We start from the raw sequence: 15,108 nt of genomic DNA on the forward strand, positions 1-15,108 counted from the left end.
TTTTACCCTGTCAGTGGAATTTTTGACAAGGTTTTAAAAACTGGTATAATTAGACTTTAAAAAGCAGGGTGCTTATTGATTTTAAAAAAGTGTTTTTTCAGGCAGGTCTGCTACCAATTCCCATATCTGGTAGATTACATGTAAGAATGTTAATCTGCATGAGACATGCATCAAGGTAATTTCTACTAATCGATAAAGTCTTTCTACACTGGGCAACCAGAAGATTTCCGATAGACTTAGTCTTCACGCGTCTGAGTTATTGCAGCTCTTACTGAGTAAAGAGGGAGATTTGATTAATCAGTGGAGCGATGATTTGGTATCGCCAAGAAATGCCTGTTTTGTCTGACACAAGCTTGGTCAAATTAAACTATTGCTGGTTTATTTCTCCGACAGACTAATTAGACATATGGGAGGAAAGATTCTCTACTGTATCATGTGTCTAATTATGTCTTCCTGATTCTGTGACCTAATTGTAGCCTATGGGCAGCCCTGACTTAAGCAGTCTGGATCTGGTCCCCTCGATACTATAACAGGGGCGGGCAAGATATGGGCCACGGGCTGAATTCGGCCTGCCAAGCCTTTTGATATGGCCTGCACCCGCCCCACAGCAGGGAGCAGCACCAATAAAAGTGGCTAGCTGCTCCATGTTGCTCTCTGATCTGTAGGGAGAAGGGTGGGAGGTAGAAGCATCAGCATGCTGCACCCGCCACCACCCCCCAGCAAGATCTCTTAATTTCTATAGGCCGGAAACCAGCGAACGGGAGCTGAGAGATTCTGCTGAGCGTGGGGACAGTGCAGTATAATTTTTCAGGTCCCATTGGCCAGTTTCTGACCAATAGGAGCTGAGAGATTTTGCTGGGGTGGGAGGCACCATGTGAAGCCTCTCCCTCTTTCCTCTCTTTCTTCAGTGCAGAGAGCCATATACATAGCCAGTCAGTGGCCTGGGCTGGGGAGGAAGCCTGCTTGAGAGTGCTGCTGACTAGAGCCTCTGACACACCAGCCCTTCCCTCCCCCCAATCCCTCCCAGATCCCACACCCCTTCTAAACCTTCCCCCAGGCCAGAATCCTTCTGTACCCATATCCACATATGGACCCTGCAACCCAATGCCTTGCCCCAGTTTACCACCCAAACCCTCTGCAACCTCTTCCCTCCCATCCCAGCTCCAGATCACCTTCCACCCCCTCCTATACCTCTTCCCCAGGCCAGAATCCTCTCTTGCACCCATACCACCTACCCAACCTTGGACCCCATTTCCTTGCCCCAGATCGCAGCCCTCTCCTTCACCCAAATTCCCTCTGATCTCACACCCTCTCCCAGCCCCCCACCCTGAGTTTACTTCACCCAACCTCTGTCACAGACCCCACAGCCCTTCCATAGAAAAGTGCCGCACTTGACCATTTACCAAAAATCTTAGAGTGGCCTCCCCTCATCAAATATCATTCCCCACCACTGGAATACATGCCAGTCGGTACATGCTGTCTATTGCCATATTCTCATCAATCCCTATTCCTGTGCACCAGGGAAGATGGTGTAGAAGCTGGTTATGATGTTTCTACACCTGCTGCAGATTCTCCCATGCCAGATATATCTACAGCAGAGAGAATCTGCAGTTTTTCACAGCCTCATTTTCTCCATCAAAAGCCTATTGGCCTTCACCTTTCTTCTGCACCAGCAGGTTATTTCTGGCTAGTTAACCTGTGAGGTGTGCTTTACATAACTAATGTTGCTACACACAGGTGATTTATAGTGCTATGGTGAGTAAATTGCTTGTCCTGTAATTCTGAATCAGAGTAGCAGTCTCGGAAATAGTCTAGGTCATAACAGAATCTTGTCAGTATGCCATGCCTTGTCTTTCCTATCATTAAGGTTCCCCTTTGGGAAGTGCTGTCCCTCACTTGTCTGTGCAGAAATAAACTCTTAGAGATATTTTCAGTGGTAAGTTCATTTAAGAGCATTAGGCAGATTCTGATTTTTCTGAACAAATATAAATTTACATTTTCTGGTTTGGGAAGCAAGAGCATTAAGGGAGGCCATGCAGTGGAGTGAAGCAGAAGAGTGAAAAAGAGAACAAAAGATATGGAATAGTGAAGGTGACGTGCATAGTCAGTGTGAAGAAGAAATAAGGATTGGGGAGTGAGGACTCATGAGTGAAGATTATGAAATGAGGAAAGGATTATATGCAGAGTTTGCCTGTCATCATTCATGTTTATTAATGTGTGCCTATTTAATATCTTATTGATTTTGAAAATCTCTCTTAAGGGTGTGTGTTGTCTGAAACACTTGAACTATTTAAATATGATATATTTTCTATGTTTTAATTTATTATTGTGATTAGTTCTAGTTTATAGATGGCTTGAAATGGTCATGATTAAAAACTGCCTGTAATTTAGGATTTAGTGAAGCATACTTTTATAACAAAGATTTAGATAGGTCTTCTTCAGAACTACCATAGATCAGTCAAATCTCATAAGTATTTTTTTCTGCATTTAGATGAATTTCACTTTTTCATAGAAATGGTATGATCTTCATGTTTTGTTTTAAACAGCTGATGATATAAAGCCATGCCCGCGTTGTGCTGCTTACATAATAAAAATGAATGATGGAAGCTGCAACCACATGACTTGTGCAGTGTGTGGTTGTGAATTCTGTTGGCTGTGCATGAAAGAGATCTCAGATTTGCATTATTTAAGGTATGTTTAGGAAAAATGGTTATTGTCAAAGGGTATATGAGACAAATATTTTCTCATTTTGTACGTTCAGCAATTACATACATCCTGTTTCCTGATTTTACATTACATTACTTTCCCCTGTTTTGACTTCCTGTAACTTCAGGAAAAACAGGTATATTATACTAATGCAGGCTGAGTTAAAGTTCTGATTGGATGGATAATTGTTCTGTGCTAAATATGTAGGGCCAGGTTCTCTTGTCAACCAGAGGCAATCTTGTATCTCAGCAGAGCAGAGGAAAAGCCTCTAGTGTATATGTATGAGAAATGGATTTTTTTTTCATTTAGGTACTTAAAATAGTCTCTTTGTCAATCTTATTTCAGAAAATAAAAATCAAATGTTCTCTAACTTTGTTTCAAGTTCAGAAAGATAGATGCAGCTCATATTTAGTGTCACACAATGAAATGCTGTAGATCGGGGTTCTCAAACTTTGTGATACCGCGACCCCCCAGGGGGTCAGAACCCACAGTTTGGGCAATGCGGCTGTAGATGTTAACAAAGCTACTTTTATTGCAGTCCTAGGTGCTGACCATTATTTTTGAGTGTTAACTGGATATAGTCGGAAGTCATAGTTTCAGTGTAGAAGTGACAACTTGCTTTAGCACTGAGCAGCACAAGACTATGTGGTGTATGATTCATAGTGCCTTGCAAAGGACATTGGAGCATCTGAAAGGTCAAAAGAAATAAGTTTGTAAACAGTCACCATCTGTGTAACATAAATTTTATTAGATATTGTCATTGTAATGTCTTATAGTAGCTTATCATTGGCTCATTTCTAAGCATCTGTATGTATTTATTTACAATTTGTTTCTATTAGCCCATCAGGCTGTACGTTTTGGGGAAAGAAACCATGGAGCCGTAAGAAGAAAATACTATGGCAACTGGGAACACTTGTTGGAGCTCCAGTAGGAATTGCTTTAATAGCTGGTATCGCTATTCCTGCTATGATTATTGGAATCCCTGTGTATGTGGGGCGTAAGGTAAAGTGCACTGTGCTTTTTACCTTGCTTCTGGTTTTAAAATGCAACACTCTTGAACATATGCATTGATGTGCTTTCTGTTGGCGCTGTTCATGATTCCTTGCCAAATATGTTCAGGCATAACTTGGAAAATGGTTATCAGCTTCATTTTATTTGTCAGAAGCCATGTTTTTCAAAATGAGGTTCTTCTATTTGCACACCCAAAACCAGTTCTCAACCCTTGCATAAGAAAAGAAGAAAGACTAATTTTGAATGTCCACACAATTACTAATAGCTCTTCCATTTGTTTCTCTGTGTTCTTATAAGAGCCTTATCACTTAAGCTCTACACACATGCAAATGAATTGTACATCAAATAAAGAAGCTTCAGAGGGTAGCCGAGTTAGTCTGTACAGGAAAAAACAACAAATGGTCTGGTAGCACTTTATAGACTAACAAAACATGTAGATGGTATCATGAGTTTCGTGGGCACAGCCCACTTCAGATGACTGCTCATCTGAAGAAGTGGGCTGTGCCCATGAAAACTCATGATACCATCAAATAAAGGACAGCTCATTTCCAGTAGAGCTAGGGGAGTGTTAGTACCATTATACTAGCACTAGTGATACCTAATCTGGAACATTGTGTGCAATTCTTAGCTCTTTTGTTTGAATTCAAACTGGATGGGGTGCAGAAGAGATCTACTAGAATGATTTTAGGAATGGAAAACTACCTTATTGAGAGGAGACTCCAAGAGCTTGACTTGTTTAGCTTAACCAAAAGAAGGCTATGGGGAGATATGATTTCTCTGTACGAATTCATCTGAGGAATAAATACCAGGAAGAGAGGAGGAGTTATTTAAGTTAAGCATCAGTGTGGGCACAAGAATAAATGGATATAAACTGGCAGTCAGCAAGTTTATGCTTGAAATTAGGAGGTTTTTAACTGTCAGAGGAGTGAACTTCTGGAGCACCCTTCCAAGAGGAGCAGTGGAGGCAAAATGCCTAACTAGCTTCAGGACTGAGCTTGATAAGTTTATTGAGGAGATGGTAGATGGGACTGCCTACATTGGTATCTTATAGACTAACTGAAGTGTTGGAGCATAAGCTTTCATGGGCAAAGACTCCCTTCGTCAGATGCATGACTAACACGGCTACCCCTCTGATACATTGGTATGGAACTGATCTGCGACTGCTAGCAGCAAATATTTCTGACAGTGATAGAGACACTGAGGGCTTTGGGTTACTGCAAGAATTTTTTCTCATGTGTCTGGCTCCTGGGTCTTGCCCACATGCTCCAGATCTAACAGATCACCATATCTGCAGTAAGGAAGGAATTTTCCTGGATCAGATTGGCAGAGATTCGGGGAGGTTTTCATCATCTTCTGCAGTTTGGGGCAGGGTCACTTGCAGCTTCATTATAACTAATGTTGCTCAGGGATGTGAATAATTGCAATGAAAGTTATACTGATCTAAACATTGGTGTTGACCGTGTGTGACAAAGGGGGATTGCATTCGCTCTATTCTCTTGTTATGGTACATGTGATTTCTACTGGCCTGTGGTAACTCTGTGTACGTGCATGCGTGTGCCTCAATTTCCCTGGGCAATGCACCAATACCTAGATGGTGATGGGAATTTTGGTGACAGCCTTTCCCACGTACACAATGGCTGATGCTTTCTGTAACCTGAGTGTGAGGTGAGGGGATGTAACCAGGTGACACTTTTTTTCCCAGGAAGCTGGAAAAGGGGGAAGACAGGTCTGGCTGCAGAGCAGGGCAGGCTGGTGCATGTGTGAGTTAGTCTTGCTGGCTTGAGGTGCAGAAAGGGGAGGACTGGGCCCTAGACTCTGGGCCCCCTTTCCACAAGATGGATTGTACTGACTGCTTCTGGTTACTGTGCTGACAAGTCTGTTCTACGCAGTTTCCCTGTGGACTAATAAACCATCTGTTCTACCTGCTGGCTGAGAGTTGCCTCTGACTGCAAATGGGGGTACAGGGCCCAGTGACTTCCCACACCGCAGTGACACAGTGCTATGTCCGTGAAAGAACGTTTCGCACTGACACAGCTACTATCTCTATTGGAGGCAGGAGTTAAGCCAAAGGGAGCGCTCTCTCCTTTTGGCTTAGAGCAGAGGCAGAGAATCTCTTTTTGGGTTGGGGGCCACTGACTCACAGAAAAATCAATCAGGGGCTGCACACAAGTGAAAAGCAAACAAACAAAATATTCACTGACATGGCCCCTAACAGAGAAGAAGAGAGACACTCCCCACATTCCCGCACACTGGAGCCTAGCAGGGCCTAGGCTAGTAGATTCTGTGTGCTCCAGCTCCACAGGGAGGCAGAGGAGGGGCTGAAGTGCCAGGATAGGCTCCCTAATGCTGAGGGGAGTCCTTTGCCTCAGAGGCTGGATCCAGGCAAGCCAAGGGCCAGATGTGGCCCCGGGGCCTAAGGTTCCCCACTCCTAGATTAGGGTATCTCAACCACCAGCACTACAGCAAAGCAGCTGCACCAAAGTGTTGTAGTCTAGGCATAGTCTGAGTCTAACTCTGGACCATAAGAGCTATGAAGAGTTTGGTAGCCAAGTTTTGTGGCACAGTTTGCACCAAGGCCTTGCAAATTCATATAACATTTGCTACAGACAAACACGTGGCCTGGAAAATTTCTAAAGTATAGAGCAGGCCATAAATAAAGGGACTGGCCCTGCAAACTCCTTATACGTAAGATAGCAATAAGACATAAGGGAGTTGAAATATCCCTGTCCTCACGCTCATCACAAATGGGCACACAGGCACTGGGCACAATTCCTGCCCTATCCTTCTCAGTTGAACCTTGGTAAAGGCTACACTGCTGAAACCCCTTCTCATCTCCCACTTTATTAAAACTATGGAAAAAATAAGTCTCTAATAAGATTTAATAATTGCTTAATATTTAATAAAGATTATTTTAAAGAAGAAACAATAATTAATCTTTCTTTTTAAGTTGATTGCAGCTACAAAATAATATATGTAAAAGGCAAAGTGTGCCTGTCATGGCAGTCTGTTCACCCCTTTAAAAGACTACGATAATGTTATACAAAGTATGCCTTGTGAGGTATCATTTGAAAACTCACAATATGCTAACCATTATTATCCTGGTAAATATATATGTGGCAACATTGTATGTAAAGTTATAAAATTCTACTGTAAGACATTACTGAGGCATATTCCAAGTTTACAGTAAGTAGCAGGCACAAATTAGTTACTTGAAGACAAAAGGCAAACTGATGCCTCAGCCAGGTGTCCAGGTGTCAACAAAATCAGATGAAATATCACCTGATCAAGCGACCATTCTTTGGCAGGAAAAAGGTTGTAAGCAAGGATTTTACCTCTTGACCGACCCCCCCCCCCGCCCCCTTCCCCCCAAAAAAGCTGGAAATGAACGTTATGTCTCCTGAACCTAAACTGGAGATGGTTTTCTAAGAAAAAAAATATAAAGAATGAGGAATAGAAGTCCTAAATCATCTTTCCCTTCATCTTCACTCGTGGCATCTACAACACTTAAAGGACAAAGAAAGCGTCATTGGACTGGGAAGGGATTCTGGCTGAAAGATTCAGCCAGTAAGACTTCTACAGCATGTGGTAAGAGACCTTTTTTAAATTCACTTAGCCTATTAAGTTAGGTATTAGTTGCGTTTTACTTTTACTTATTTCACTGTAACCAATTCTGAATTTTAAGCCTGATTACTTGTCATCACTTACAGTCTATCTTTCTGTAAAGATAGTTGCTTTATTACTTTATCTAAACCAGTGTGTATTTGGATTGAAGTGTTTGGGAAACTTTATTTAAGACAAAAAGATTTGTGCATATAATTTTCTATTAATGAAACAATGGACTTTATATGATCTTGTATTGTGCAGGAAGGTGCTGAGCAATACAAGATGCATTTTTCTGGGGGTCAGGAGTTTGCTGGTGTTGCCCTGCATTGTAATACATGGTTTGCTATGTATAGCACTTACACAGTATAGCTGGGAGTGATTTACAAGCTAGTGGCTGTGTGTGGGCATGATAAGAGTGGTTTCTCTCTCAGCAAAGCCGTATAAAAGGCACAGTGGGTTGGAGAACTGAGGGGACACAGCTGTCTATCAGTCCAGATTGTACCCTGGGGATGCCTCATTGGTACAACAAGGGGCAGGGTATATTCACAGCTGCTTGTTTTGAGTGAAGTTTACACTTTAAGCACTTTAGTCTCAAGTGTGGTGGCTGGAAACTGTCCAAGGAGGGTTAGTTTGTTTTTCTTTTTGCTTATTTCAGGTAAGGAAAATAGAGACAGTAAAGCATAACAATGAGTGAAAGTGACACAATTGCAAAATTAGAGCTGGCCAGAGGGAGTGCAGCAAAAGGAGAGAGAGAGAAGGACCAAATGTGGAAGGCAGAGATGAGACTGAAAGAAGCAGCTGCTACATACGAAGCTGCCTGTAGAAAAGCTGTGGAGCTGAAGGAACAGGAAGTTGAAGAATCCCATAAGTGAAGCCACTAAGCTGAGACAACAAGAAGCTTAAAGTCAGAAGAGAACCAGGGAGCAAGAACAACAAGAAGTTGAGGAGAAGCAGAAGAAATATAATCTAGAGCTGATATAAAAACATGACAGCATCAACATCATCTCCTGTCATTGAGGAATCCACAGCTAGGGTTAGCTGGGTCCTGCATACAGAGAGACAGATTGCACTGAGGAAAACATCACCACTTTAGAAAATTTGTGACACACTCGTAAGATTCCAGAGGAAAAGAAACTCCCCATGCTGGTTGCAAAACTGTCTGGTAACGCTTTGAATGTATTTAACGAATTTCCAATTTAGTAAGCGGTGATAAATTCTTAATTTAAGCAATCTGTTTTATAGAAGTTTCAATTCACTCCTGAAGTGTATAGGGTGAAATTTAGAAATCTTAAAAGGAGTGTTGGTATGAGTCATAGTGAATATTTGTAAGATATGTGACCTAATAAGAAAATGGGTAAAAGGAAAAGGTGTTTGCTTAAGAACATTTCTTGAGCATATGGTCTGATGTAAAAAATTGCTCATTGAATAAGTCTGTAAAATTGTTCTCCAAGATAGCTACACAAGTTCATACCTTCGCGCAAGCCCAGATGTCTCATGAGTAGGGCCCTATTAAATTTACAATCCATTATGGCCAGTTTTATGTTGGTCGGGAGACTAAGCACTCCCTGCCATCACTTTCTCCCCCGTCTCCCCTCCTCCCTCACCCCCCAGGCAGAATCAATCCTCTACTGGTAATCCCCATCATAAACCTCCTGTGAAGGTGCCACCAGTGTAACTCCACTGATCATCCAAGAAATCAGTGCCCCAAGGTGAAAGAAACTAAACCCTAAGCCAATCCATATTAGTGCAGCTGTCACAATCACAGAACACCAGAGGTGCCTAAAGTTTATCTGAAAGATTGGTACCTGACCCTGCAGAGCTAGATATGGAACATATTAAGTTTGTCAAGATAAATGACAAGGAGGAGATCAGGTGGGAGAGACTCAAGTGGTAGTGGATTTTGCCACTAGATATTTTGAAGCTCTAACCCTGTCTTAACATTGAAGCAGAAACTATAGCAAGAGCCATTCTCACTCTCTTTAGCAAAGCTTGTTTTCTAAGGAGATGGTACCTGATTGTGGGTCAGATTTCATGTCACACCTATTCTGCAAGGTATAGAAGTTATGTGGGGTGAAACAACAAAAAACTACTTCATATCATCCAGATAGCAATGGTTTGGTGGAAAGATATAATGGGACCCTAAAATCTATTCTGGGAATATATGCAAATCAAAGGGGTTCAAAATTGAGATGGATTGTTACATTCTTTGGTAATAGGAGACTTGGTGTTAGCATTAAGCCCAGTGAAAAGGTACAAAATGCTGAATTCTTGGGAAGGACACTTTGAGGTGATAGATTCATATGTTAAAAATCCTTATGTTAATGCTGTCACACAGCTAGTACATGTATGACAGTTCACCCTCCCCCATGCTTTATGCACATTTATGTCCATAAGTCCATTTCATAACTCAAAGGTGCTTTGAGCAACTTATTTCATGTTAACCTGTCGATCTTCATGTCTTAATCCGCTGGATATGTTTATCTTATTTTGGTGTATGTATCACTGTTGTGTGTAAAATTAGACATATGGAGTAGAGAACACTTTATGGGTTTGAAATGTGTGAATGAAAGTAATCAAGGGAGGCCTAAGTGTTTGGGAAATCATGCAAATAGCCTTCTGTGATTAAGTCTTAGCAGTAGTTGGTAGGGAACGACGAAGTGATTCCTTATGCAATCAGGGAATTCATTATAAAAAATAGGAAGGTAGGGAGTCTTTTGGTCTTTGGTTGGCTGGACACACCCGAGGAGGGTGAACCAGAAACCCCAGGGGGAAATGGAGCTTTTCCTTGGTTTGAAGGTGCACTTGGAACAGAAACAGTTTCAGGTGAGTTCATAGTAAGTTTGTGCTGAGGATTCAAATGTTAGAATTAGCTAAGATTTTTGTTACTTTTGATTTGTAATCTACTTTGCTCTGCTTGTTCTCACTTAAATCCTTCTGCTTGTACTCAATAAAATCACTTACTATCAAGCCCAATGTAAACAATAATTACCCGGGGGAGTCATCAGTGTGCACATTCTCCCTTTCATTGTTAAAGGGGGCTTACCCAAATAATTCTTTGGGATTTGATCCAATTTGGGGAGTGGTATCCCAGGAAGCTGGGCCCTAAAATGCACTTTCCTTGGACTAGGGATGTGAAATTTAGATTAACTAATCGAATAGTCAATGGGATTTCCATTGACTATTTCATTAATCAGTAAGGGCGCCTCCACCTTTGAATTGTAGCAAGAGGCCCTACTGGTTCAAAAGCAGAAGCTCTGCTGGGCGTGCAGGGTCAGTGGGGGACTGGCCCTGCACTGCCTGCTGTGCCTCAGCCTTTGAAATGTACATTCCCTGCAGGGGCTCTTGTACATTTCAAAAGCAGAAGTGCAGCAGAATCGGCATGAGCAGAGACTGCTTCAGTCCTTGCTTGCACTGTTTCCTGCTGTGTGTCTACCTTCCCTGCCCCCTGTGGAGCTAGTGCTGGGGGGAACCAGCTTTTAAGATGGCTCCTCCCAGCACCGGCTCCTGCTACTCCCCTTGCTGCCTCTCTCTCATAGAGGAAGCGACTAGTCGCATCACTAGTCAACTATTGGACAAGCTTATTCTTATCCAATAGTCAACTAGTCACTTACATCCCTACCTTGTACCTGAAGAGATTTATTGTCTGTACTGCTTCTCAGGGGGTGGGGGCAGAGATCTCAGCTTGGTGCCTTGGCTGCGGGAGACCAGTGGAGCTGGCCCAGCAGGACTGAGTGGTGAGAAGCCCCAGGGAACAGGAAGGCAAGTGACAGTGGCCTTGTCAGCACCCCAGGAATCACCCCCAAGAGGTCGTCTGTGACCTCACCTTGTCCCAACATGTACACACACTTAAAGCCTATCACACCAGGGAAGCTGTGGTAAACACAATCTGCTGTGTAGAAGGGGAAACTGAGGCACACCATCTCATTGATTTGATGACTGACTGACAAAATGACTTAATTCTGAAATGCATTGTTGTCTGCAGTGAGTTAATACCAGTTGAAAGAGCAGAGGTGTTGTCAGTGCAAAAATACTAAGAGGTGTTTTCTAACAAGAATACAAAATTGCTAGCACACAAAAACAGTACTAAAGGACCACAGCGACCTCCCAGCAGATAAAGTATTAGATTTTGGATTAATTAAAGAGTCTGACTGCTCTGATGCATCACCTGTGTTCTTGATCCTTAAGAAAAAAATCACTATAAGGTTTTGTGTTTGATTATAGAAAATTCAATGCTGTTATTGTACCAAATATATATTGCACCTAGAACTGATGATATGCTGGGCATTTTAAGGAAAGCTAAATATCTTAATTCTTTTGATTTAATTCAAAGTGATTGGATTTATGAGGATGCACAGAAAAAAATTACTTTAATCACTGATACAGAACTCTGAATTCACAGTGTTACTGTTTGGTGCAAGTAATCCGGAGACCACATTCCAGAGGCTGGTCAACAAAGTTTTAAATTGTATACAGTAGGCACGTGAATGGTTAACTGGTAAGCATCACCTTTAATGGGTGATGCTTACCAATTACAGCTAACCGGTGGGGGCTGGAGCAGGCCGGGGCATACAGTCTGCAAGGCCACCAGATCCGGGATGTAGATGCAGCGGGGAGCCCCAGGCAGGCTTGCCTTACCCCATCTGCACACCACTCAGAAAAGCGGCTGCTGGGTCATTTCTCTTTCGAGGAAGCAGACCTAACTGTAAAGGCTTCTAATGTAAAATTTGAGCAGCAAGAGTCCCTTCTTTAAAATGCTGGGTCATACAACACTGGGTCATAGGGGGAAGTGTCAAATATCCCCATATCTTTTGAAAGTTGAAGCCATTGTAAATTGGCTGGTACCCCAAATGAAAAAAACAGGCCCAATCTTTCATCAGTATGGTAAACTGCCAGAGATTATATGATTCATTGACATTGTATCTCCATTCACAGATGTATTTAAAAACACCCAGCCCAAATAGTCATTTGGGTTATAAAAGCATACCAGAAAAAATTTGATAAGATAAAATCTTGTCTGAAAAGCCTGCTCCAGCTCGTCCTGATTTTCACAAAATGTTTGAACTGTCTACAGATGCATCAGATGTTGGTCTGGATGCATACAGGATAACAGCAAGAAGCCTTAAGTAAAAAGTTGATCTCAACTATTCTGTCTCAGAAGAGGAATGCTATGCTATGGTGTGGGCAGTTAAGCAGCTGAAAACCTACCTTTTGAATAGAAAGTTCAGGTCTTAACAGATCATTGACTGCTGATCTTGCTAAACAACCAAAGCCTCAAATTCCAAGCTTCTACTTTGGAGCTTCATACTTCAAGGGTTTGATATGGAAATTGTGCAGAAAAAAGGAAAAGAAAATGTGGTGGCAGATGCTCTGTCTAAGAAAGAGGATCCTGACCTATTGCCCATGGATCATCCAGTGGCTAGCCCTCCTGCATCTTTGTAAAGGAGGAAGCATGACAGTCTGTACCCTAATGTTCACCCTTTTTAAAAAACTATGGTAAATTTTATACAAAGTGTGCCTTGTGAGATATCATTTGCAAACTCATATGTTGCTGACCATTAATGTAGTGGTATAATAGGTGTGGTAAAATTGTATGCAAAGTTATAATATATACTGTATGACATCACTGAGGCATATTCCAAGTTTAGAGAAGCAGGCACAAACTGGTTCCTCAAAAACAAAAGGCAGATTGAGACCTCAGGCAAAATGACAACAAAATCAAACGGAATATTACCTGGATACATGGCCATTCTTTGCAGGAAAAAGAGCGTAAATGAGGAATTTACATAAGGGCGGGGGGAGCTGAAGGTACCTATCACACAGACTTTGTCTCCTGAATCTAAGCTGGAGATGACTTTCTAAGAAAAGTATAAAGAATGGGGAACCGAAGTCCCAAATCATCTTTCTCTTCATCTGTATTCATGATATCATCAACATTTCATAGAATCATAGAATACTAGGACTGGAAGGGACTTTGAAAGATCATTGAGTCCAGTCCTCTGCCCTCATGGCAGGACCAAATACTGTCTAGACCACCCCTGATAGACATTTATCTAACCTACTCTTAAATATCTCCAGAGATGGAGATTCCACAACCTCCCTGGGCAATTTATTCCAGTGTTGGACTACCCTGACAGTTAGAAACTTTTTCCTCATGTCCAACCTAAACCTCCCTTGCTGCAGTTTAAGCCCATTGCTTCTTGTTCTATCCCCAGAGGCCAAGATGAACAAGTTTTCTCCCTCCTCCTTATGACACCCTTTTAGATATCTGAAAACTGCTATCATGTTCCCCCTCAGTCTTCTCTTTTCTAAACTAAACAAACCCAATTCCTTCAGTCTTCCCTCATAGGTCATGTTCTCTAGACCTTTAATCATTCTCGTTGCTCTTCTCTGGACCCTCTCCAATTTCTCCACTTCTTTCTTGAAATGTGGTTCCCAGAACTGAACACAATACTCCAATTGAGGCCTAACCAGCGCAGAGTAGAGCAGAAGAATGACTTCTCGTGTCTTGCTCACAACACACCTATTAATGCATCCCAGAATCATGTTTGCTTTCTTTGCAACAGCATCACACTGCTGACTCATATTCAACTTGTGATCCACTATAACCCCTAGATCTCTTTCTGCCATACTCCTTCCCAGACAGTTGCTTCCCGTTCTGTATGTATAAAACTGATTGTTCCTTCCTAAGTGGAGCACTTTGCCTTTGTCTTTATTAAACTTCATCCTATTTACCTCAGACCATTTCTCCAATTTGTCCAGGTCATTTTGAATTATGACCCTATCCTCCAGATTAGTTGCAACCCCTCCCAATTTGGTATCATCTGCAAACTTAATAAACATACTTTCTATACCAATATCTAAATAGTTGATGAAGATATTGAACAGAGCCGGTCCCAAAACAGACCCCTGTGGAACCCCACTTGTTATGCCTTTCCAACAGGTTTGTGAACCATTAATAGCTACTCTCTGAGTACAGTTATCCAGCCAGTTATGCACCCACCTTATAGTAGCCCCATCTAAGTTGTATTTACCTAGTTTATTGATAAGAATATCATGCGAGACTGTATCAAATGCCTTACTAAAGTCTAGGTATACCACATCCACCACTTCTCCCTTATCCACAAGACTTGTTATCCTATCAAAGAAAGCTATCAGATTGGTTTGACACGATTTGTTCTTTACAAATCCATGCTGGCTGTTCCCTATCACCATGCCACTTTCCAAGTGTTTACAGATGATTTCTTTAAATACTTGCTCCATTATCTTCCCTGGCACAGAAGTTAAACTAACTGGTCTGTAGTTTCCTGGGTTGTTCTTGTTTCCCTTTTTATAGATGGGCACTATGTTTGCCCTTTTCTAGTCCTCTGGAATCTCTCCTGTCGCCCATGATTTTCCAAAGATGATAGCTAGAGGCTCAGATACCTCCTCTATCAGCTCCTTGAGTATTCTAGGGTGCATTTCATCAGGCCCTGGTGACTTGCAGGCATCTAACTTTTCTAGGTGATTTTTGACTTGTTCTTTTTTTTATTTTGCCTTCTAAAACTACCCCCTTCCCACTAGCATTCACTATGTTAGGCATTCCTACAGACTTCTCGGTGAAGACCGAAACAAAGAAGTCATTGAGCATCTCTGCCATTTCCAAGTTTCCTGTTACTGTTTCTCCCTCCTCACTGACCAGTGGGCCTACCCTCTCCTTGGTCTTCCTCTTGCTTCTAATGTATTTATAAAGTCTTTTTGTTTCCCTTTATTCCCGTAGCTAGTTTGAGCTTATTCTGTGCCTTTGCCTTT

The 15,108-nt window shown here is 42.0% G+C and overlaps 1 protein-coding gene across 1 annotated transcript in view; it reads left to right on the forward strand.

Moving 5' to 3' along the window:
• Positions 1–15,108, forward strand: part of RNF19A (ring finger protein 19A, RBR E3 ubiquitin protein ligase) — a 99,757-nt gene that overhangs the window by 68,369 nt on the left and 16,280 nt on the right. The window contains 2 exon segments of the mRNA XM_075920294.2: positions 2,547–2,691; positions 3,546–3,708. Coding sequence (XP_075776409.2) covers positions 2,547–2,691; positions 3,546–3,708 — 308 coding nt within the window.

This window comes from Pelodiscus sinensis, chromosome 2, assembly GCF_052426305.1.
Source record: "Pelodiscus sinensis isolate ZL-2025 chromosome 2, ASM5242630v1, whole genome shotgun sequence".
In the NCBI taxonomy this organism is placed as follows: domain Eukaryota; kingdom Metazoa; phylum Chordata; order Testudines; family Trionychidae; genus Pelodiscus; species Pelodiscus sinensis.